At 41.3% G+C, this 24,290-nt stretch overlaps 4 protein-coding genes and 1 pseudogene across 4 annotated transcripts; 1 reads left to right on the top strand and 4 right to left on the bottom strand.

Moving 5' to 3' along the window:
* The first annotated feature begins 44 nt into the window (after positions 1 to 44).
* LOC126794368 (anthocyanidin reductase ((2S)-flavan-3-ol-forming)-like) lies at positions 45 to 1,706 on the top strand. The gene is made up of 5 exons (XM_050521067.1): positions 45 to 250; positions 333 to 500; positions 732 to 944; positions 1,036 to 1,415; positions 1,513 to 1,706. The coding sequence occupies exons 1-5, from the start codon at positions 137 to 139 to the stop codon at positions 1,664 to 1,666; spliced, it is 1,029 nt and encodes a 342-aa protein (XP_050377024.1). The 5' UTR covers positions 45 to 136; the 3' UTR covers positions 1,667 to 1,706.
* A 410-nt stretch (positions 1,707 to 2,116) lies between these two features.
* On the bottom strand, positions 2,117 to 6,072 carry LOC126795400 (putative receptor protein kinase ZmPK1; annotated as a pseudogene).
* A 12,324-nt stretch (positions 6,073 to 18,396) lies between these two features.
* LOC126795399 (putative receptor protein kinase ZmPK1) lies at positions 18,397 to 18,870 on the bottom strand. The gene has a single exon (XM_050522241.1). It carries the CDS (start codon positions 18,868 to 18,870, stop codon positions 18,397 to 18,399), a length of 474 nt encoding a protein of 157 aa, XP_050378198.1.
* Positions 18,871 to 19,585: 715 nt separating this feature from the next.
* LOC126795397 (cell wall / vacuolar inhibitor of fructosidase 1-like) lies at positions 19,586 to 20,113 on the bottom strand. Its single transcript, XM_050522240.1, has one exon. The coding sequence runs from the start codon at positions 20,111 to 20,113 to the stop codon at positions 19,586 to 19,588; it is 528 nt and encodes a 175-aa protein (XP_050378197.1).
* Positions 20,114 to 21,595: 1,482 nt separating this feature from the next.
* On the bottom strand, positions 21,596 to 23,050 carry LOC126795396 (uncharacterized). The gene has a single exon (XM_050522239.1). It carries the CDS (start codon positions 23,048 to 23,050, stop codon positions 21,596 to 21,598), a length of 1,455 nt encoding a protein of 484 aa, XP_050378196.1.
* Between the last annotated feature and the right edge of the window lie 1,240 nt (positions 23,051 to 24,290).

Raw genomic sequence — 24,290 nt, 5'->3', positions numbered from 1 at the left:
ACGAAACATAACCATTGCTCGGTTGCTCCATTGCTACCTGTTACTCTACTCTTTCTTATAAGTTATAACACATGGTATTTGACAGTTTGATAAGTTTGTAAACTAAATTGATTTTGAACAATAGGAAGGGAGAACAATGGTGAAGAAGGTCTCGAGAGTTTGCGTTACAGGTGGTTCTGGATATATTGGCTGTATGCTTGTCAAGAAGCTTCTAGAGAAGGGCCACTCTCAGAAACTTAGGTTTCTCTCTGTTTATGCATTTTCCATGTACGATTATCTGTGTATATATGCAACCCTCTTAGTTCTGGTTTGTTTTACTGAATATTTCAGAGGATGCATCGAAAGTAGGCCTTCTGAAGTCTCTCCCCAATGCAGACACCAATTTATTGCTGTTCAGAGCTGACATATACGATCCTAATGAGTTCGAGCCAGCTATTGAAGGGTGTGAGTTTGTTTTTCATGTTGCAACTCCTCTACAACATAACCCCCAAAGCTCCCAGGTCAGTATCTTAATTAGTACAAAATCACTGACATCAATATAATGTTATTACTAGAATTATACATACACAGCTGAACTGTTTTTTTTTTCTTCATCTAACTTTTTTTTTTTGCGATGGAATCTATATATATATATATATATATACATATATGATATATATTATTGTCATTTTGTTCTCTGGTGTAGTGAATTTGCTAGTGATTGAAAATCTAAAGATTTGAGTATGTTGCAGTACAAGGACACTACTGAAGCTGCTGTTGCTGGGGTGAGAATAATTGCTTATTCTTGCATTCGATCTCAGACAGTTAAGCGACTGATCTACACTGGAAGCACACTTTCTATGTCTTCAAGAAAGGATGATGGAGTTGGCTTCAAACCCATACTTGATGAGTCATGTTGGACACCGCTGGATGCCTCATCTACTTATGGCAATGCTTACACGATGGTAGCTTTTCTCCTCTTGAATTTTGATTCATTTATTGACAGTTATGAATCAAGTATGCTCAAACTTTCAAGTGGAAAATTATTTGCTGAAGGGATACATTAAATCAAAGACTTTAGGTGAGAAAGTAATGCTGAGCTACAATGACTTTGGTGATAGTAAACTAGAAGTGGTAACTCTTCCTTGTGGCTTAGTGGGAGGAGAAAGTCTTCTTCCAAATCTGGTTTCAAGTGTGGGAGTGATACTGGCACAACTTACTGGGGACTTGTTTTCTTGCAATGCCTTAAAATTCATGCAAGAATTCATGGGATCAATTCCTCTGGTGCACGTTGATGATGTTTGTCAAGCACATATCTTCTGCATGGAACAACCATCAATGAAAGGCAGATTCTGTTGTGCTGTTGCCCGGCACCCTATCAAAGAAATTGCAATGTACTTCCACGAAACTTACCCAGAATACAAGTTACATAAAGAGTAAGGGATCCAACACTGTTTTAGGACTCGTAATTTATCCATGAATATATCCAATATTTTTTTTTCTTTTTTAATGATTTTGTTGAATTCATTTCAGATCGACTGAAGGGCCTAAAGAAGGAAGCAAAAGTGATTTCAGTAAGCTGAAGAAGATAGGCTTCCAGTACAAGTTTGGCATGAAGGAGATACTAGATGACAGTGTAGCATGGGCAAAGAAGTTAAATGTGATCTCCTTTTCTCAAGCAGTTTAATCCTGGTAATTCAAAAACGCAAAGGTCCAATGCCATTATATTTGCCATCAGAGATGAAGTAAAATAACTGCTTGATTCAAATATGACATGATTATTCTACATATGCAATGTGATTTCTACCCAAGCATTATTCATTGAATGAAGTTTCTACCTTTATTCATCAAATGATTTGTTGTTCATAAGTAAACTTAAGTACTTAACACATTTGATTTCCATACTAAGGAAACAAGAACAAGCCATTACAGTTGTATAAGTTGTGGCTGAACACTGGAAATTTAAAACAGAAGGATAACTTTAATCTCAACGCTTATAATTGAGATGAGTGATAAAAGCTAAGGAACTCTCATTACAAGTATTACTTGACAAAACCTTGAACTTCTACCAGAGCAACAGTAGTAATACCCAAACCAAAAAAGACTGTCAACTTAGAATGAATTTAGAGACTCACCTTTAACATTCTAGCAACATTTGTACAATTGCATCCATTGTTGGTCTTTTAGCCCTATCTTCCTCCACACAGGAAATACCAATCTCAACCATCTTTGCTGCTTGGCTCCTGCTGTATTCACCATCCAACCTTGGATCCAATATATCCTCTATTTTTTTTGAGAAGCAATATATTTTCTATCCATGACTATTCTCCATGTTGAATTCTATGTATGGCTACTCTGATAAATTTTGTCATCTCTGTTTCTATCTCCTCATCATCCTCCATCACCCATCCTGAAAGCCGAATACCTTTTACAATCTCTAGAATCATCACTTTATAACTGAACACATCAACTTTTGCAGTGATTGGAAGGTTAGAAGCCCACTCCGGAGCCATGTACCCTTTTGTTCCCCTCATTCTAGAGAACTGTTGTCCCCGGCTGCCTCTCTGAGATAACTTTGCAACTTGCAAGCCCAAAATCAGCAATAATTGGCTGAAAATTACTGTTTAAAAATACATTTTCAGGCTTCACATCAGTGTATAACCCACTCTAGACACTCATGGTGAAGATAGGCCAAACCTTTAGCTATCCCCATTGCAACTTTAAACCTTTCTTTCCATGCAAGAAAACTTGGAGGGAACAAATGCTTGTCCAACGAACCATTTTCGATGAACTCAGTAATCAGTAGCCTATAGTTATTTTCTGAACAGAATCCCCATGTTCTCACTAGATTCATGTGATGGATTTTTCCGATTGTGCTCACTTCTGCCCGAAACACATCTTCTGCATGATAGATATCTTCCAATTTCTTGACAGCTACAACTCTTTTGTCTTCTAGAACACCCTTGTACACAGTTCCAGAGGCCCCTCTTCCCAGCTCTTCCTTGAAGTCTTGAGTTGCCTTCTTGAGCTCGGAATATAGAATTATAGATACATTCTGAAATGACTTGAAATTCGACGAAAGTCATCATGCAAGGTGGGAGCTACAGCGCCATGTCTACGAAAAAGTAACCACCAACTTGATACTATGAAAAGAAATTCAACCACACCAACTGGATAAGCAAAAGAATACAGATACACCCGTTTCACCCTTTTGGTTGCTTTGTCATACATTGAAGCAGAACCTACTGTCACAGCCTTGGTCTCGTTGGCCATGCATGAATTAGTCACTCTGAGTTTGGTAGGTGATGATGTATTCACACTAAGAGGTACTTTCATGTATAAGATGCCTGGAAAATACGAAGACTTGCGCCCGTTGAAAAGAGCATCGTTTGTACAACACAAAGTACTGACTGATTTTTGTGCTAGCCTGTAACGAAATGCTTGATACCGGCAGTCATCTACGCACAGTTTTTTGCAAGCTTCAAAGGTAATGGAGGCACTAAAATTGAGATCAAATCCATAGTAGTCCACATTTGGAAGCACTACAAATTTCACTGACTTTGAGCATGTGAGGTTGAACTTAGGCTTGCAACCTTTGTTCCAGTTAGTTTTGTCCAACACCTCTTAGCCAGGAGGACATGAACATTTAGGCTCTGGTGTATAAACACAAATCCCATTTCTCCCACAAACCCCATGAACTCTACACACCTGTTTGACAGCTTCCCATGTCACCACCCAAAACCCTGTTGAATTTAGACTATAGAGTCTCAAATTCCCATCATAATCTATAGTCAACCGCCTCCATGGCCCCAAACCAAAGTCAATTGCGCTACACTTCAATTGATGACTAGACAAAAATTTACCTAAATCATAAAAAAAAAAAAACAATTCTGCTACTGTTATAGTTTGTTCTACCATTGGTATACACAACATTAGCTGGATTAGGCCAGTAGAGACTTGAAATGTCAGGACCATCATATAAGAGCCGCAACACATTATCACTACCAAAATGGAGATTATAATAGCCACTACCAAAGTTACTACTCCCTAACTTATTAGACACCAACTTCATGTCTTTGGTAAGAAGTTGGTTAGGGAGAAGAGTATCAGTAGGAAAATCGAAGCTTTGCCATAAGATTTCACCTTGCAGGCCCCTCAGAACAAGGTTTCCAGAATTCAAAGGCTCAACCTTTTCAGCAAATTTGAGGATGGGAGACCAGACTTGTGTGACATCCACATCTGTCAAGACCATGGAGCCATCTGGGGTCAGTGTGACTCTGGAGCCTAAGCTGTTAACGGGTCGGTCTCTGTTGGCCATCCAGATTACGGTTCTATCAATGGTGTTGGTAAACCAGATGGAGAACCAGTAGGCATTTGTGCCAACACCATAGAAGCCACATGTGAAAGAGTTGTCTGAGGAGGTCAGGAAGTCTGATACATCATGTTTCACTGAGATAAAAGAGCCTCTCTGTAATGTGTAGTAAATTTTTGCAGTTGTAGGAGAGTAGAAAAACACGGTGATGAAAAAGAAAATAAGAAGAGTATGGAACTTGGGGGTATAACAGCTTGATGATCTACCCCATTTTTGAAGTTTCAAGTATTGTTGTAATTCTTGAACATCACAGAGGACGTATATTAGTATATACTGTGTATAGAAGGTCAATGCCAATTTTAGCGAAGAAGATTGAAGACTGAAGGAAGAGTTGAATTGCAGAATTGTTTACATGACATTCCAGCTAGCTTTTGCATCAAGGAAGAAGATAAAATTTCTCATACACAATAAGCATTTCAACTTCAATATTCTTATATACAATAAGCATCTCAAATTTTCGAAATGCATTTAAGCATTTCAATAGTACAACAGATATATAAAAGATTCTGTTGTGTTGTTGCCCGCCAATCTATTAAAGAAAAAAAGATTCAACGTAGAACAGTGTTAGTATACTCGTAGTTAACGCATGAATGTTTCCAATTTTTTTCTACGTTTTGTTGAATTCAGTTCAGATCAAGTGAAGGAAGCAAAAGTGATTTCACTAAGCTGAAGAAGATGGGCTTCAATTACAAGTGTCATAATTGAGACCAGTGCTAAATAAACTTTCATTACGAGTATTACTAAAAAAGTTTCAGTGAACTAAAGAAACAGTGTCAAACACCGAAATTCATCACAAGCAACAGTAGTACAACTTGTAGTTCTTACCAAACCAAGAAAAGAAATCAACAGCATACAGCTTAAGTGCTGCTTTATTTTTGGAGAATGAATATAGAGATTCACCTTTAACATTCTAGCAACATTTGTACAACTGCATCCATTGTTGGTCTTTTAGACCTATCTTCCTCCACACAATAAGCGCCAATCTCAACCATCTTTGCAGCTTGACTCCTGATGTATTCACCATCCAATCTTGGATCCAAGTGAGTCAGCTTCCCGTAGGTCGTGCTATGACACCGGCAAAATATTATAATTTATAATAAAATATATCATATCCTCTATCCACGATTCTTCTCCATATTGAATTCTTTGTTTTGCTTCCCTTACAAACCTTGTCAGCTCTGTCTCTATCTCCTCGTCATCCTACATCACCCAACTTGAAAGCCGAACACCCCTAACTATCTCTAGAATCATCACTCCATAACTGTACACATCAACTTTTGCAAATTTGCAGTGATTGGAAGGTTCAAAGCCCACTCTGAGGCCATGTACCCTTTTGTTCCTCTCATATGAGAGAACTGTGCACCGCGGCTGCCTCTCTGCGATAACTTTGAAAGTCCAAAATCTGCAATCTTTGGTTCAAAATTACTGTCTAGTAGTACATTTTCAGGCTTCACATCACAATGTATAATCCACTCTAGACACTCATGGTGAAGATAGGCCAAACCTTTAGCTATCCCTAATGCAACTTTAAACCTTTCTTTCCATGCAAGAAAACTTGGAGGGAACAGATGCTTGTCCAAAGATCCATTTTCAATGTACTCAGTGATCAGGAGCCTATGTTTATTATCTGAACAGAATCCCCATGTTCTCAGAAGAATTGAATAACTTGGTTATATTACTTGATCACTTAATTCATTCTATACAACATCAAATTGACCCATATAAGCTAACTAAAGTACTTTTGATGACAATTGTTGCCTTGATTTCCTCCGTGAATCACTCCCGTGATTTACGGAGTCAATCATGCTAAAGTAGCTAAAGTGAATCGCACTAACACTCCCCCTCAAGTTGGCGCATATACATCAACCATGCCCAACTTGTTAAGTGCGTCATAAAAAGCCTGTTTAGACACTCCTTTTGTGAGCATATCTGCAAGTTGCTCTTCTGTAGGAACAAAAGGAAAACTAATGACCTTCGCGTCTAGCTTTTCCTTTATAAAGTGACGATCAACCTCCACATGTTTTGTACGATCATATTGCATAGGATTATGTGAAATATCAATAGCTGCCTTGTTGTCACAGTACAGCTGCATAGCACTCTTAAGCTTAATACCCAAATCTTGTAGCAAATTTCTAAGCCATAACAATTCACACACTCCCTGAGCCATACCTCTGTATTCTGCTTCAGCACTAGATCGAGCTACCACATTTTGTTTCTTACTCCTCCACGTAACAAGATTGCCTCCAACAAAGGTAAAGTATCCTGATGTGGACCTCCGATCGGTAATATTTCCAGCCCAGTCTGCATCTGTGAAGCCACAAATCTCAAGGATATTGTTGTGATTAGAAAACATTACTCCTCTCCCTGGAGCTGGCTTCAAGTACCTCAAAATCCTCACAACAGCATCCATGTGATCCACACTCGGATTATGCATGAACTGACTCACTACACTTACTGCATATGCAACATCTGGCCTGGTATGTGACAAATAAATCAGACGTCCAACTAGCCTCTGATAACGAGTTTTATCAGTGGGCACTTGATCTGGGTACTATACTAACCGATGGTTCTGCTCAATAGGAGTATCAATTGGAGTGCAATCTAACATACATGTCTCTGTTAGTAGATCAATGATGTACTTCCTCTGACACAGATAGATACCATCACTTCCCCGGGCTACCTCAATACCCAAGAAGTACTTGAGTGTACCTAGGTCCTTCATCTCAAACTCTGTGGCTAGCTGCTTTTGTAATTTGTCCACCTCAATAGTATCATTACCAGTAACTACCATATCGTCAACATATATGATTAGGGCTGTTACCTTCCCTTGTTGGTGTTTGAGAAATAATGTGTGGTCTGAATTACTCTGCGTGTATCCAATTTTCCTCATAAATTATGAGAATCTTCCAAACCAAGCACGAGGAGACTGTTTAAGACCATATAAAGACTTCCTCAATCTGCATACAAAGTTATCGGGAGAAGCTGCCACATATCGAGGCGGAAGATCCATGTATACTTCCTCTGTTAGTTCTCCATGAATGAAATGCATTCTTAACATCAAACTGCCTAAGTGGCCAGTTCAAGTTAGCAGCAATAGAGAGCAATACCTGGATAGTGTTTATCTTTGCAACATGTGCAAATGTCTCATCATAGTCTATGTCATATGTCTGGGTGAACCCCTTTGCTACTAGGCGTGCTTTATACCGGCTTACAGACCCATCTGGATTGTGCTTCACTGTAAACACCCATCGACATCCTACAGTCTTCTTGCCATATGGTGGAGGTACAAGCTCCCAAGTATTGTTCTTTTGTAATGCTTCAATCTCTTCTTCCATTGATTTCCTCCATTTTGGATCTCCCAATGCATCATGCACTTTGTTAGGTACTGATACAGTAGATATTTGATTCACAAATGACTCATATGACTTAGATAACCTTTTGGTAGATATGAAATTGGCCACCGGATACTTGGCTTTAGTCTGAAGGGTAGATTCATATTTTTTTGTTGGTTGACCTCAAGTAGACCTATTTGGCAAAACATATTGTCTACGATTAGCCTGAATAGAATGACTAACCTCATATGAGTGATCTTCTGTACTAGGAGAGCATTGGTCAGGGGTATAAACAGTAGTACGGGATACATGAGGGGCAGTTGTGTTGTCAGGTTCTGGTGTCTGAATCTCTTGAGTGACGACCTCCGGTGGTGCCTGTGTGGCTGATACCTTGGTAATCTCAACGGAACCTGTTACCATATCGACTGGTTCATTTGTCTCCCACTCTCCATGATACAGCTCTTCAAAATATGAATTCTCCCCCTGAAGAGCAGTATCAGAAGAGGAAAAATAACTCATGTCCTCAAAAAAGGTAACATCCATAGTGACATAGTGCTTCCGAGTAGGGGGATGATAGCACCGGTACCATTTCTGATGGCTTCCGTACCCAACAAACACACATTTAACTGCTCGGGCATCTAACTTAGAACGCTGATGTTGCGGAAGATGAACAAAAGCAACACAACCGAAAACACGGGCATGAAGATTATGAAAAGATGGTATTTTAACATGAGATGCAAGTACCTCATAGGGAACTTTCCCTTGAAGGACACGAGATGGAAGACGATTAATAAGGTGGGCGGAAGTAATGACAACATCACCCCAAAGGTATTTAGGCATGTGGGCACTAAAAAGAATACACCGAGCCATATCAAGTAAATGACGATTTTTTCTTTCAGAAACTCCATTTTGCTCAGGTGTGTAAGGACACGTTGTTTGATGAACAATCCTGTGTGTGTTAAAGAACTCCTGAAAGACATGATTCACATATTCCCCCCCATTATCAGAACGAAGAACTCGAATGGTAGCATTATATTGTGTTTGGACAGAGGTATGGAAGGCACGAAAGGCTAAAAAAACCTCATTTTTATTTTTAAGAAGAACAATCCATGAAAGACGTGTGCAATCATCAATAAATGACACAAAGTATCGCATTCCTGACACAGTAGACTCTTTAGAGGACCCCCAAACATCAGAATGAATTAATTCAAAATGAAGAAAACTTTTAGTAGAAGTACTAGGGGAATAAGTAGATCGATGACTCTTGCCCAAAACACATGTCTCACAACACAAAGAAGACTCGTCCACACTAATAAACAAAGTAGGCATGGATTTTTTCATAACACTAAAAGATGGATGCCCTAAGCGACGATGCCATAACCAAACTTCACTTAACTTGTCAGAAGTTGAGAGTAAAGCGGTCCGAGACTGTCCCCCTGGTTTTTCCCCTGCGTATGTCAGATCCAGATGAAACAACCGGCCCTTCAGATACCCCCGACCAATTGCCCGTCCGGTGAGAAGATCCTGAAAGATCACATACATAGGAAAAAATGTCACAGAACACTGAGCGTCAGCGTTTAATTGGGGAACATATATCAAATGATGAGATAAAGCATGTACATAGAGTACATTGTGAATCTCTATGGTAGGAGTAATACGAACGGACACAGTCCCTAACACTGGAAATGCCTCACCATTAGCATTAGTAACATATGATACGGGTGGATGAGACAATACGGTGAAATAAGATCGGTCATAAGTCATATGATCAGATGCACCAGAATCAATAATCCATGTATCAAAACTAACAGAGTGAGAAATATTAAGAGCCATACCAATTTGACCGCGGCCAACGATGGAGGAACCCATTGAATAATGTAAAAAATCAGGGATTTAGACAGCAAACAAACGCGAGAAATGGAGAACAATCTGTCGCTGGTGCACTGGCACTGTCGGTGCACTGGCACTGACTCAAGATAACCGGACCGGGTCGGGTTGAGCTGACCGGGTCGGGTTGAGTTGACCGGGCTGCTCGAATCTAGGCCGGGCTGCTTGAATATGGGCCGGGTCGGGTCGAGTCGGATCTGTGGCGATTCGATTCTTAAAGCTTCGGCGACTTGAGAGATGCAGAGCGCGGCGATGGTGAGTTCGCGGCGATGGAGAGTTCGCGGCGATGAAGAGTTCGCGGCGATGAAGAGTTCGCGGCTGGAGATCTACGACGGCGAGGCAAACCTGATCGAGTTGGTGCAACAGCTGCTAGTCTAACAGCGGAGGAACGACTTCGGGTGACGAGCGGGTTTTCGATCGGCGAAGAACCGATTCAGATCGAGGTTTGATCAAAGGGACGGACTGAATCGAATGGTGATGATGATGATCTGATGATGGTAGCTGGGGATCTGATGATGGTAGCTGGAGTTGGTGTCCTTGACACCAACAGGCGATGAAAGGCGCGGCGGAAGAAACGGACCCGGGTTTGGCTTGGCACGCTGGAAGGAGAACGGCGACGGCGCTCGTCAAGGCGTCGAGAAGATGCCGCCGGTGGAAAGGTCTGCAGCAGCGGGGAGATCGGCGCTCGTCGGAGTCGACTCTGCCGGGGAACGGTCGGGTATTCCGACTGGTTTCGTTGCTGTGGGAGACTGCTCCGAGGAAGGGAGGTGACGTCGCCGAGTTGCAAGGTTGCTGACGTTGTCGGCAGTGTGTGCTCCAAGGCAGCAAGCTCGGCGGCTTAGCATCAAAAAACTGCAAACAACAAACCCAGGTAAAAACAGAGCATAGCTCTGATACCAAATTGAATAACTTGGTTATATTACTTGATCACTTAATTCATTCTATACAACATCAAACTGACCTATATAAGCTAACTAAAGTACTTTTGATGACAATTGTTGCCTTGATTTCCTCAGTGAATCACTCCCGTGATTTACGGAATCAATCATGCTAAAGTAGCTAAAGTGAATCGCACTAACAACAAGATTCATGTGATGGATCTTCCCGATTGTGGTTACTTCTGCCCAGAACCACTGCCTGCAAAAAACTGTCTAGACGATTGCAGGTGTCAAGCATTTCGTTATAAACTAGCAGTAAACTCAACGACTTTGTGTTTCACAAAAGGTTTCCTATACAATGGGCAAAAGTCTCCAGAGTTCCCAGGCAAGTTATACTTCCAACTACCTCTTACTGTGGAAACATCACTACCTGTCAAGCTGAATGTGACTGAGTCATGCATGAACAATGCGACCATGAAAATGACAGTAGGTGCTGCTTCAATGTACGACAAAGCTACCAAAAGGGTGAGATGGGTATATCTGTATTCCTTTGCTTCTACACTTGGTTTAGTTGAATTTCTTTTCATAGTATCAGATTGGTGATTACTTTTCCAAAGACATGATGCTGTAGCTCCCATCTTACAAGATGACTTTCGTGAGTTTCGTCGGATTTCGATCAAGTCATTTCAGAATGTATCTCTATTCCGAGCTCAAGAAGGCAACTCAAAACTTCAAGGAAGAGTTGGGAAGAGGGGCTTCTGGAGCTGTGTAAAGGGTCCTAGAAGACAAAAGAGTTGTAGCTGTCAAGAAATTGGGAGATATTTATCACGGAGAGAATGTGTTCTGGGCAGGCTGGCCCTGTGTGCCTTAGATTAAGAAAGAAAAACCATGAATTAAGAAGATTTTTGCCTCAATGATTGATGGAAAAAATGTAATAAGAAAGAGAGTTATAATGTTTATTGCATAATTTATGCATTATAATAAGAAATAGAGAGATATAATCAGTGACTATTACATAACTCATGCATAATTAAAAAGAATTTTCTTCTTAATTGTTTTCTTTTTAAAATGCAAGCATATAAAAAATATTGTTGAGGCCCTAGATTTTTTTTTGTTAAACCTTTATTTATTTATTTAACAAATGAGGAGTCAAAAAACATGACCTCCTATGTCTTGATAAACTTCAACAAAGAACATAAACAAAATCTCAATCCATGCCGGCCCTGCCAAGAACACATTCTCTCCGTGATAAATATCTCCCAATTTCTTGACAGCTACAACTCTTTTGTCTTCTAGGACCCTTTACACAGCTCCAGAAGCCCCTCTTCCCAACTCTTCCTTGAAGTTTTGAGTTGCCTTCTTGAGCTCGGAATAGAGATACATTCTGAAATGACTTGATCGAAATCCGACGAAAGTCATCTTGTAAGATGGGAGCGACAGCATCATGTCTTTGGAAAAGTAATCACCAATCTGATACTATGAAAAGAAATTCAACTAAACCAAGTGTAGAAGCAAAGGAATACAGATATACCCATCTCACCCTTTTGGTAGCTTTGTCGTACATTGAAGCAGCACCTACTGTCATTTTCATGGTCGCATTGTTCATGCATGACTCAGTCACATTCAGCTTGACAGGTAGTGATGTTTCCACAGTAAGAGGTAGTTGGAAGTATAACTTGCCTGGGAACTCTGGAGACTTTTGCCCATTGTATAGGAAACCTTTTGTGAAACACAAAGTCGTTGAGTTTACTGCTAGTTTATAACGAAATGCTTGACACCTGCAATCGTCTAGACAGAGTTTTTTGCAGGCCTCAAATGTAATGGAGGTACTAAAATTGAGATCAAATCCATAGAAGTCCACATTTGAAACCTCTACAAATTTTACCGGCTCTGAGCATGTAAGGTTAAACTTAGGCTTGCAACCTTTGTTATATCCAACACCTCATAGCCAGGAGGACATGAACATTTAGGCTCTGGTGTATAAACGCAAATCCCATTTCTCCCACAAATCCCATGAATCCTACACTTTCTAATGACAGCCTACCATGTCACCAGCCAAAAACCGGTTGAATTTAGACTATAGAGTCTCAAATTTCCATCATAATCTATTGACAACCGCCTTTTCGGCCCCAAACCCATGTCACTAGCACTAAACTGCAATTTATCACTTGACAGAAATCTACCTAAATCATCAAAAACAGCAATTCTGCTATTGTTGTAATCTGTTCTATCATTCTTATACACAGTAAGACCAGGAGTAGGCCAGTAAAGACTTGAAATGTCAGGATCATTATCCACGAGCCTCAACACATTATCACTATCAAAATAGAGACTAAAATAGTAGAATAAGCTACAATCACTTATATTCGATATGAATAATTACATGGTATTTATAGGATTCTAGGCTACCAATTAACAAGTATGAAACCAAAGATAATTTGTCAATTACTACGGCTTGGTTGGTGAGATCCGGTGCTAATATTTGACTCATGCTAACACTCCCCCTCAAGTTGGTGCATACACATCGACCATGCCCAATTTGCTAAGTGAGTCATAAAAAGCCTTCTTAGACACTCCTTTTGTGAGTATATCTGCAAGTTGATCTTCTGAAGGAACAAAAGGAAAGCTAATGGTCTCAGCATCTAGCTTCTCCTTTATAAAGTGACGATCAACCTCCACATGCTTTGTACGATCATGTTGTACAGGATTCTGTGAAATATCAATAGCTGCCTTGTTGTCACAGTACAGCTGCATAGCACACTTAGGCTTAACACCCAAATCTTGTAGCAAATTTCTAAGCCATAACAACTCGCATACTCCCTGAGCCATACCTCTGTATTCTGCTTCAGCACTAGATCGAGCTACCACCTTTTGTTTCTTACTCTTCCAAGTAACAAGATTACCTCCAACAAAGGTAAAATACCCTGATGTGGATCTCCGATCTGTAATATTTCCAGCCCAGTCTGCATCTGTGAAACCACAAACCTTAATGATATTGTTGTGTTTAGAAAACATCACTCCTCTCCCTGGAGCTGACTTCAAGTACCTCAAAATCCTCACAACAGCATCCATGTGATCCATACTGGGATTATGCATGAACTGACTCACTACACTTACTGCATATGCAAGATCTGGTCTGGTATGTGATAAATAAATCAGGCGTCCAACTATCCTCTGATAACGAGTCTTGTCAGTAGGCACCTGATCTGGGTACTCTGCTAACCGATGGTTCTGCTCAATAGGAGTATCAATTGGAGTGCAATCCAACATACCTGTTTCTGTTAGTAGATCAAGGATGTACTTTCTCTGACATAGATAGATACCATCACTTCCCCGGGCTACCTCAATGCCCAAGAAGTACTTGAGTGTTCCTAAGTCTTTCATCTCAAACTCTGTAGCTAGCTGCTTCTGTAATCTATCCATCTCAATAGTATCATTACCAGTAACTACCATATCGTCAACATATATAATTAGGGCTGTTACCTTCCCTTGTTGGTGTTTGAGAAATAATGTGTGGTCTGAATTACTCTGCTTGTAGCCAATTTTCTTCATGAATTGTGAAAATCTTCCAAACCAAGCACGAGGAGACTGTTTAAGACCATACAAAGACTTTCTTAATCTGCATACAAAGTTATCTGGAGAAGCTGCCACATATCCAGGAGGAAGATCCATATACACTTCTTCTGTAAGTTCTCCATGAAGGAATGCATTCTTAACATCAAATTGTCTAAGTGACCAGTTTAAAGTAGCAGCAAAAGAGAGCAATACCCGAATAGTGTTCATCTTTGCAACAGGTGCAAATGTCTCATCATAGTCTATGCCATATGTTTGGGTGAACCCTTTTGCTACTAGGCGTGCTTTATACCGGCTTACTGACCCATCTGGATTATGCTTCACTGTAAACACCCAACGACATCCCACTGCCTTCTTGCCATGTGGTGGAGATACAAGCTCCCAAGTATTGTTCTTCTGTAATGCTTCCATCTCTTCTTCCATCGCTTTTCTCCATTTTGGATCTCCCAATGCATCCTGCACTTTGTTAGGTATTGATACAGCAGAAATTTGATTCACAAATGATTCATATGACTTAGACAATCTTTTGGTAGACATAAAATTTGCCACAGGATACTTAGCTTTAGCCTGAAGGGTAGGTTCATATGTTTTTGTTGGCTGACCTCGAGTAGACCTATTTGGCAAGACATATTGTCTACTATTAGCTTCACTAGTATTAGCCCTAATAGAATGACTAACCTCAGATGAGTGATCTTCTGTAACAGGGGAACGTTGGTCAGGGGTATAAACAACAGTAGGGGAGGCAGGAGGGGCAGTTGTACTCTCACCTTCTGGTACGTGAATCTCTGGAGTGACTATACCAGAATCATCAGTAATCTCAACCGAATTTGTCACCATATCTCCTGGCTGACTTGTCTCCCCCTTTCCATGATATAGCTCTTCAAAATATGAAATCTCCCCCTGAAGGGCAGTATCAGAAGACGTGAAATAGCTCATGTCCTCAAAGAAAGTAACATCCATAGTAACATAATACTTTCTGGTAGGTGGATGATAGCACCGGTACCCTTTCTGATGCCCTCCGTATCCAACAAACACACATTTAACCGCTCGGGCATCCAACTTAGACCTCTGATGTTTTGGAAGATGGACAAAAGCAACACAACCAAAAACACGGGCGGGAAGATTATGAAAAGAGGGTAAGGAAACATGGGATGCAAGCACCTCATATGGAACTTTGCCTTCAAGGACACGAGATGGAAGACGATTAATGAGGTGAGCAGAAGTTATGACAGCATCACCCCAAAGGTATTTAGGCATATGGGCACTAAAGAGAATACACCGAGCCATTTCAAGTAAATGACGATTTTTTCTTTCGGAAACTCCATTCTGCTCAGGTGTGTAAGGACACGTTGTTTGATGAACAATGCCATGTGCGTTAAAGAACTCCTGAAAGACACGATTTACATATTCCCCCCCCATTATCAGAACGAAAAATTTTTATTGTGGCATTATATTGTGTTTGGACAATGGTATAGAAGGCTTGAAAAGCCGAAAAAACCTCATTTTTGGTTTTCAGAAGGACAATCCATGAAAGACGTGTGCAATCATCAATAAATGACACATAATACTGCATTCCTGAAACAGTAGACTCTTTGGAGGGTCCCCAAACATCAGAATGAATTAATTCAAAAGGAATGATACTTTTATTAGAAGTACTAGGGGAATAAGTAGACCGATGACTCTTGCCTAAAACACATGTTTCACAACGAAAAACTGACTCATCCACACCAATAAACAAAGTAGGCATGGATTTTTTCATAACACTAAATGAAGGATGCCCCAAGCGACGATGCCATAACCAAACTTCACTTAGCTTATCAGAAGTGGAGAGTAAAGCGATCCGGGACTGTGCCCCTGGTTTCTCTCCCGCATATGTCTGATCCAGATGAAACAACCTGCCCCGTAGATACCCCCGACCAATTAACTCCCCGGTGAGAAGATCCTGAAATATCACATACATGGGAAAAAATGTCACAGAGCACTTAGCTTCAGTGTTTAATTGTGGGACCGATATCAAATGATGAGATAAAGCAGGTACATATAACACATTGTGAAGCTCTATTGTGGGAGTAATACGAACTGACCCTTTCCCTAATACGGGGAATGCCTCACCATTAGCATTAGTAACATATGGTACTGGTGGAGGAGATAATATAGTAAAATAAGATTTGTCATAAGTCATATGATCGGACGCACCAGAATCAATAATCCATGTATCAAAACCACCAAAGTGAGAAATATGTAAAGTCATACCAATCTTACCACGACCAGCTATTGATGCTGTGGGTGTTACTCCTCCTGCTGTATGATGATCGTGTCCAACCACACCATAAATATCTGGTTCCTGGACTAGTTGAATAGCTGCTTTGGCTTTAGGACGATAATTAGGCCTTTGGGGCCTAAGGTGTGGATACAACTTCCAACAGGTTGCACGAGCATGGTTTGTATCTTGACAATAAGAGCAAGGAGGGCGGGGCTGATTCCCGAAACCTGGTGGTGGTCCTCGGTGATGAAGTGACGATGAAGTGGCTTGCTGAAGGGGCGGTGCTGAAGATCTAGCACGAATAGTAAGGCTGGAAACTTCAACTTGTGTCTGATGAAGGCTGTTCTGCTGAGATTCATCCTTACGGATATATGTGAAAGCTGTAATTAAGCTAGGTGGCTCAGTCTGGCGGAGCAATTCCCCCTTCGCATTGTTATGTTTAGTATCAAGACCTTTCAGGAAATGGTGAACTCGCTCAAGCTCCTTCTCACGTTGGTACCAAATAATATCCTCCTGATGTTTGATCATGCAAGGACGTTTCACATCAATCTCAGCCCAAATATTTCTTAGTTTGGTGAAATATTGCGCCACAGGTTGCCCATCTTGTTGCATCGCCAAAGCGGTGCACATTAACTCATGAACCTGTATGAAATCAGAGTCATTAGTATATAAACCTTCAAGTGTCAGCCATATTGCCTGCGCAGTGTCACATGCCTCCACTAAATCAATTATCTCTTCGTTCATAGCCTTCCACAAGACGGACATCACAAGACCATCATCGTCGTCCCACTTAGTGTAGGCAATAATATCATCTGCACTGGGAGCTTTAGTTATTCCGGTTACATGCCCCATCTTGTGCATGCCTCGAAGATGAGCCGTCATAAGTCGCTTCCATTTGCGATAATTGGTCCCATTGAGTTTAGTTCCCCCAAAGGACCCACTGTCAGAACTCTTAACCGATACCTCAAATTTCGGAACATCACATTCGTCTCCAGAACCCATTGAAAAAGGAAATGGAGATAAAAAAAAGAATCAGGAATTATACAGCGGAAACACCAAAAAACTGATAAGAATCTGTCTTGGGTGCACGTGCACTGGCGGTGCACCTACACTGCCAATAAAGAGGTATCAATTCTGGGCTGGAGTGGGTCGGATTGAATCTGGGCCGGGCCGGGTCGTCTGCGGGTCGGGTCGGGTCGTCTGCGTTCGGGTCGGGTCGTCTGCGGTCGGGTCGGGTCGTCTGCGGTCGGGTCGGATCGTATGCGGGTCGGGCCGGATTGACTGCAGGCCGGGTCGGATCGACTGCAGATTTTGGAGATGCTTCGATCGGGAAAAAAAAACTCGACGCCGGAGCGTGATACCGGCTGGCGGTGACTTGATGGGGCGGAGGGAAGAACGTGGAGCGGTCCACCGGTCGTCGTCGGAGATGGAGGAGTGGGCTGGAACGGGTGAGCCGGACGAGGATCGTCGGACTGGAGATGGCGTCGGCTCCGAGATGGCGGTGACAGCGAGGTTCGTCGGCTCCGAGATGGCGTCGGCTCCGAGATGGCGTGTGGACGGAAGTGATGCTACCAAGGTAGTGGTAGAGAGCAGCCCCGGGGGGGGGGGGTAGAGAGCAGCGCCGGGGTAAAGAGAGGCGTCGACGTAGGCTCGGTGAGAGTACAAGAGAAAAACGTCGGGATACGTGCGAAGTGACCAGCAGATGTCTGGTGGGATAGCACGTGTGAGCTCGACGGAAGTGAGGGCGGCCGGCAGGGAAGAAAGGAGCAGCAGGAGCTCCAAAGAAAAAAGTCTGCCGGAAAAAATAAAAAACCCAGAAAAACAGAGCCTTTTTTGTTTGCTCTGATACCAAGTAGAATAAGCTACAATCACTTATATTCGATATGAATAATTACATGGTATTTATAGGATTCTAGGCTACCAATTAACAAGTATGAAACCAAAGATAATTTGTCAATTACTACGGCTTGGTTGGTGAGATCCGGTGCTAATATTTGACTCATGCTAACAAAAATAGCCACTACCAAAGTTTCCCCTCTTATTAGACACCAATTCCATGCCCTTGGTAAAACGTTGGTTAGGGAGAAGAGTATCAGTAGGAAAATCAAAGCTTTACCATAGATATTTACCTTGTGCGTCCAACAAGACAAGTTTACCAGAATTCAAGAGCTCACCCCTTTCAGCGAGGTTGGCAAGACTAGAGTTGACGTTTGGAGTCCAGACTTGTGTGCCATCCACATCTGTCAAGACCATGGAGCCACCCCGGGTCAGTGTTTCTCTGGAGCCTAAGCCATTGACCGGTCGGTCTCTGTTGGCCATCCAAACTACAGTTCTGTCCCTGGAATGGGTGAACCAGATGGCCAACCAGAAACCATTTGTGCCTACACCATAGAAGCCACATGTGAAAGAGTTGTCTGGGGAAGTCAGGAAGTCTGATTCATTATGTTTCAATGAGAGAGAAGAGCCTTTCTGTAATGTGTAGTAAGTTTTTGCAGTTGCAGGAGAGCAGAAAAACATAGTGATGAAACAGAAAAGAAAAAAAGAAGGGATCTTTGGGGATGAAATAGCTTGGTGATGATACCCCATGTTTGAAGTTTCGAAGTTTTGGTTGTGATCCTTGAACAACAGAGAGGAAGTATATATAGAACTAACAGTAAGCCAGTGCCGAAGTTGGCGATGAAGGTTGAAGACTGAAGAAGTCAAGAAAGTGTGAAATTGCGTATGGAAGACCCTTGAATTCTAAGTCTAACATTTTTGTCTTGCCCCGGACGTGAGGCATCGATCATGCAGAAATTACGTGTGGAATGTGGAAGTAAAGAGAAAGCACAATGATGAGAAACAAAACGGTAACTTTTTGATCTTGGTGAAGTATGGGCAGGAATGCACCGAAGTAATGTGGCTTAATTGCCCAACTCCAATTGACACAGACCTGTAAAAAACCAAGAGCAAAGTCTACGTAGAAGGGCGAGTCCTCAGTTTTTCAAAGACAAGTTCATTGATGATAAGGATGTCTAGCAGTTTAGTACATTGTTGCTGAAGAGAAGGATGTCAAATTATTAATGAATAAGTGTGACTCTTCATGATGATTATCAAAACAAAAGATGTTCAGAGACTTTGAGAGAACTAAATACAAGAGAGAAATGCAGAAAATTGTGATAAGTTTCTTCAAGAAACGCAGTCTCAGATCACCCTCAGATACTAGTGAGAAAAAGTAGAGCAACCGCTGCCAGAATCCAATTCGGATAGGGAATACTGCCGTTACAGATCTCCCTGCTAAGCCCTTACGTCCAGCTCCTCAGCATTAAAGCAATATTCTGACAATTGCTGCAGCCACAGCTGCAACATCCTCAGAAGCTTTGTTTAAATCTGTCATTGGAGAATGGCCTGAAAAGTAATCTTCACATGACTCAGCCTCGACAGCGGTGCCGTTCATGCCATCCTCTGCAAACTTAGGGTTCCCTAGGGTTAAAGCTTGATTGACACTAGGGATAAGAACATCTATAACGGTATCGTATTGGCTTGCGCAGGAGCTTAAGGATTGATCTCCAGGCCTCTGCTTAAGCAAATGATTGATTCGATATGCACATTCAGTTTCCTTAGCCTTGACAACATCTACCATTATGAGAGCCAAGCCTGTGACATCCGCATCACGGCTCCGGGGGTCTTCTTTGAGGGAAGAGATACAAAGCTTGTGATTTGGTGTTCTCCAGCATGTGTTTTCAATGAGACTGGCATCTGTTGGGATGAAGACCCTGCCATGGCTTGTTGTAAGAAACACAAAATGCATGAAAAATATGAGAGCTGCTACGTATATTGAATCACAGTTCATCGTTGCAGTATTAAAAGCTTGAGGAGTTGATAGTTTTATTTTGGCGTTGGAGATGGTTTGGTTGGCGTCAGTTTATATAGCTAGAAGCCTATAATGTAATCCTATGTTATGACCTTGATTATTTAGGGGCAATGCATGTGTAGCTCGTATGCTACCAAAACTATAGAATTTGGTAGGAAATATTATATGTGCCTCTTCACACAGAATAAGTTTTTGCTGTACCAAATCATGTTTATCCTGATTCCATATTAAAAGCATAAGGCATGACTCACAGGATTGCTTTACCATCTATTTGTTTCGTACAAGTGTAGTGCTACCAGCAAACAGACTGAGTGGTTCTAAGTTCTAACATAGATTGAGGTCAGCAGAAGATCCACATAATGCTGAGAGAGTGAGGGCTGAGTTAGAACCAAAGTGAGACTAAATCTCTACTTTTGGTAACTAGTAAAACCAATTATAGGAAGGAAGAAATCTCCTTTACCTTATCCATCAAATAAACCTGCACGGATTCAAGGCTGTGTTTGGTAGCATGATTGGGTTGGATTGGATTGTTAATCAAATCCTTTTCTAAGAGCAACTACAGCAGATGAGATTTAGGAGATGTCTCCTACCTATCCAATACTACGTTTGGAAGGCATATAACTATATATGGCTGATTGGATAAGCCAAAATAGCCATTTTGAAAATTCTTCAAAATTTTCTCTTTTCCTCTTGTCAAGCACTCATAATTTCTTTAGGGCTGGATTGGTTGATATACCAGTCTTAATTTTCCAATACCATATACCAACCAATATATATTTGGTATGAAAAATCCACAATTTATACCAACCAATAACGTTGGTATACCAATTAAGTGGTACGGTTAGTACTCGGTTGGTACGGTTGGTAATGGGCTTGTACCAACATATTTAAGGCCAAAAAATTTAAAGACCCAATCCAAATAAGTAATAACAAATAAGTTAAATAGAAATAAAATTTCAAAGTCTTATATAACTTCAACCAAATTACCAAATACAAAGTCATAAATAGAAAGCCAAAGTCGAAATAGTCAAACTTTTAAAGTACTTATGAGTTCTCAAAACAATTGAGAAAATAAATGATAGGTTTAAATGCGATATATGTTGACATGTTGTAAGCAGTGATGGTGCTATTGATAGATCTAAGCTACGTTGCATGGACACAGACACGGACACGGCGACACGACACGGCGCGACACGGCGACACGGCAAATCTCAAAAACTCATCTTTCGACACGGCTCCGATACGGCAAATAAAAAATATTTATATATAATTTGATATATAAAATAAATTAATAATACTATTATAAAGTTGTAAAATCTATCAATTGCATAACAATGTTTAAAAAATAACATCAAATAGTCAAAATGCAAGTGATAAAGCTAGCCAATTATATATGAACCTAGTAAATCTTCTCATATTGATCAAATATTCAAATATAATTTACCTCCATATAGCTAGGCCTCAAGACTCCATCTCATCATTGAAAATCACCCTCTCTAATGCCGGTTCATCAAGGGATAAAGTTGCAAGCTCTAGCATATCCACATTCTCCTCCACCAATGACTCATGGCCATCCCCCGCAAGATCCCACATTGTTTCCTTGCTTTTGTAATAGTTAGGATCCCTCCTAGCCAAAAGTTTAAGATTGGTATGAATATAAACCAAATCTTGAGCTCTTTTTGGTTCCAACTTGTTCCTCTTCAAACCATATATGAAACTATATGTGCTCCAATTGCGTTCACAACAAGAAGATGAACAAGGTTGATTGAGCAACTTAAGAGCCAAAGTTTGAAGAAGTGGTGTAGAAGCTCCATAAATTGCCCACCAAATTATAGGCTCAAAATGAAACTTATTCTCCAAAGCTTCGGGTGTTGAATAATCTCCCATGTTCAATGAAAAATAGGCAAATTCCTCCATCACTTTGTTGCGAACTTGGGAATCCGGAAAGAGCTTTTGAAGACATTTCCTCCTTTCATTGTTGAGCTCGGGATCTCTATGTGGAGCAACCCGATTAGGAACCTCCTCAAGCCATTGAGAACTATAATATCTTGGATTCAAAGAGTGTGCTAAGCAATGAAGAGAGGTAGAACTTCTAGTCCACCTATGTATTAAGATGGAGTACACCACATCATAGAATCGATCTACCTCTACATCCTTCTCCGCTAAGACACTTGCAAATTTCGGCTTATAAATTGCATTCCTCACTTTCTCAATCATCACATCCCACCACTCATAAACCAAGTGAAGACAAGGTCTATCCAAATCCGTCATCCTTATCATCTCATATATAGGACCCATGAATGCAACTATGAAATCAATTTGGTCCCATAGCCTTTCTTCAATAAGCATCTTCTTCACCGCTTTTGCCTTATTGACATCGTCTTCCTTATACATGTCCCATCTTAGACTAATAACCATAGCTTGCAAGCCACTCTTCACCTCTTTAAACCTTTTAAGCATCACAAAATGAGAGGCAAATCTTGTCTCACTTGTCTCCGCAATAGTGAGCAACTTCAAGGCACAATGATCATTATACATAGACAAACGCATGCCATGGTTCATGATAAAGTTCTTGACAAACCACACATCATTGACAACACTTTCAGTAAGCCACCCCAACTCTTTCTCTACACTCTCACCCGGGTCATGTGACTTTGCCTTCAATATATCCTTCAAAACAAGATTGAGAGTATGAACCACACACGGTGTCCAAAAGATATGTGGATGTGTAGTCTCAACTATTGCACCGGCAGCAGCGCACACAGGGGCATTATCAGTCACCACTTGAACCACATGTTCGGCACCTATCTCATTGATGGATTCCAAAAGCAATCTACTAATTTCATGCTTGTCTTTATATTGGCCTTCACAATTTATTGTCTTTAACATAATAGCCCCATTGGTGGAAGCAGCCATCATATTGATCAATGGCCTCTGTTGATCATCGGTTCACCCATCGGAACACAAGCTCACACCGGTCTCCTTCCATGTCTTCTTAACAAGTTGAAGCACCCGTTCAATGTGGCGCCTCTCATCATCAAGAAGAGTGGTCCTCAATGCATTGTACCCCGGGGGAGTATAACCCGGAATGTGTGAAGCACGAAGGTAGGAGCCTCGGTAATAAGGATTTCTTGCAACATTGAACGGTAATCCACTAGTGTAAAACAATCTTGCAACTTCGGCATCACATTGTTGCCTCTCTTCAATCTTGAAAGCTTTAGTAAGATGCGGACTCACCACCCTTCTCTTTTTGCTTGCATCATCCCTCTCCTCCAAGGGAAAGTAAATTCCACTTCCTGACATAGACAAATTTGAAGGAGGCAAAGAAACTTTCTTAGGAGCTTTCTCTCCCGCAACTTTTGCTCACAAAAGGCTACAAGCTGATGTACTTCTTGACTCTGTTCATAATTGATTTTGCTACAAATCCTGACCCCTGTGCCCTTCTCTTTAAGCAAATGAGACCTAACTCTAGAATGTGACCCATTGAAGCTCACATGGCAGAACTTACATTCCCAGCTAACATTTCCTCCTACAGCTTTGACAACGGTTCCATCATCATCAAGCACTGTATGCTTAATAACATATTTCCAAAGAGGAGCACTTAAATTTCCCACCTCAGTTGTACTACTAACACTACGTTCGGACGATGGTTCGGTTGATGCTGCACTTGAACTCATCCTATTAAAGTATTCAACAATTCAATCATCACATCTAATTACTTCGACTTGAGCTATCAAACACTAGTACACTACCCAATTGAGCTATCAAACACTACCCATTAAAATCATATCAGCAGTTCAACAATCAACACCCATTCAATAATCTAAACTTTTAAAAAAATTGAATTACCTTACGCAGGCAGAGGCAGAGGCAGAGGATGGGAGCTGGAGGCTTGAGGCTTGAGGCTGAGGGAGGCAGAGGCAGGGAGCAGGGGGCAGGGGCGGGAGCAGGGGCTGGGGCTGGGGCTGGAGGCAGTAGGCTGGGGCTGGGGCTGGAGGCTGGGGCTGGGGCTGGAGGCAGGAGGTAGGAGGAGGCATGGGCTGGGGCTGGAGGCAGGGGCAGGGGTTGGAGGTTGAGGCAGAGGCTGAGGGAGAAAGGAGTTGCAAGGAGAAGGAGAAAGCCAGAAGAGAAGCAGAACGGCTGAGAGAGATTTTTA

The sequence above is a fragment of the Argentina anserina genome, chromosome 5 (genome assembly GCF_933775445.1).
Source record: "Argentina anserina chromosome 5, drPotAnse1.1, whole genome shotgun sequence".
In the NCBI taxonomy this organism is placed as follows: Eukaryota; Viridiplantae; Streptophyta; class Magnoliopsida; order Rosales; family Rosaceae; genus Argentina; species Argentina anserina.
Note: the sequence above shows the minus strand (reverse complement) of the source record. Positions and strands in the feature narration are given on the sequence as shown.

What these genes read in the sequence shown, in the direction of transcription:
- LOC126794368 (XM_050521067.1), top strand. Translation starts at nt 137, where the DNA reads ATGGTGAAGAAGGTCTCGAGAGTTTGCGTTACAGGTGGTTCTGGATAT. An exon ending in ATGGCAATGCTTACACGATG is followed by an intron (nt 945 to 1,035) that starts GTAGCTTTTCTC and finishes TATTTGCTGAAG; the next exon opens with GGATACATTAAATCAAAGAC. An exon ending in GAATACAAGTTACATAAAGA is followed by an intron (nt 1,416 to 1,512) that starts GTAAGGGATCCA and finishes AATTCATTTCAG; the next exon opens with ATCGACTGAAGGGCCTAAAG.
- LOC126795397 (XM_050522240.1), bottom strand. Translation starts at nt 20,113, where the DNA reads ATGAACTGTGATTCAATATACGTAGCAGCTCTCATATTTTTCATGCAT.
- LOC126795399 (XM_050522241.1), bottom strand. Translation starts at nt 18,870, where the DNA reads ATGGGGTATCATCACCAAGCTATTTCATCCCCAAAGATCCCTTCTTTT.
- LOC126795396 (XM_050522239.1), bottom strand. Translation starts at nt 23,050, where the DNA reads ATGGCTGCTTCCACCAATGGGGCTATTATGTTAAAGACAATAAATTGT.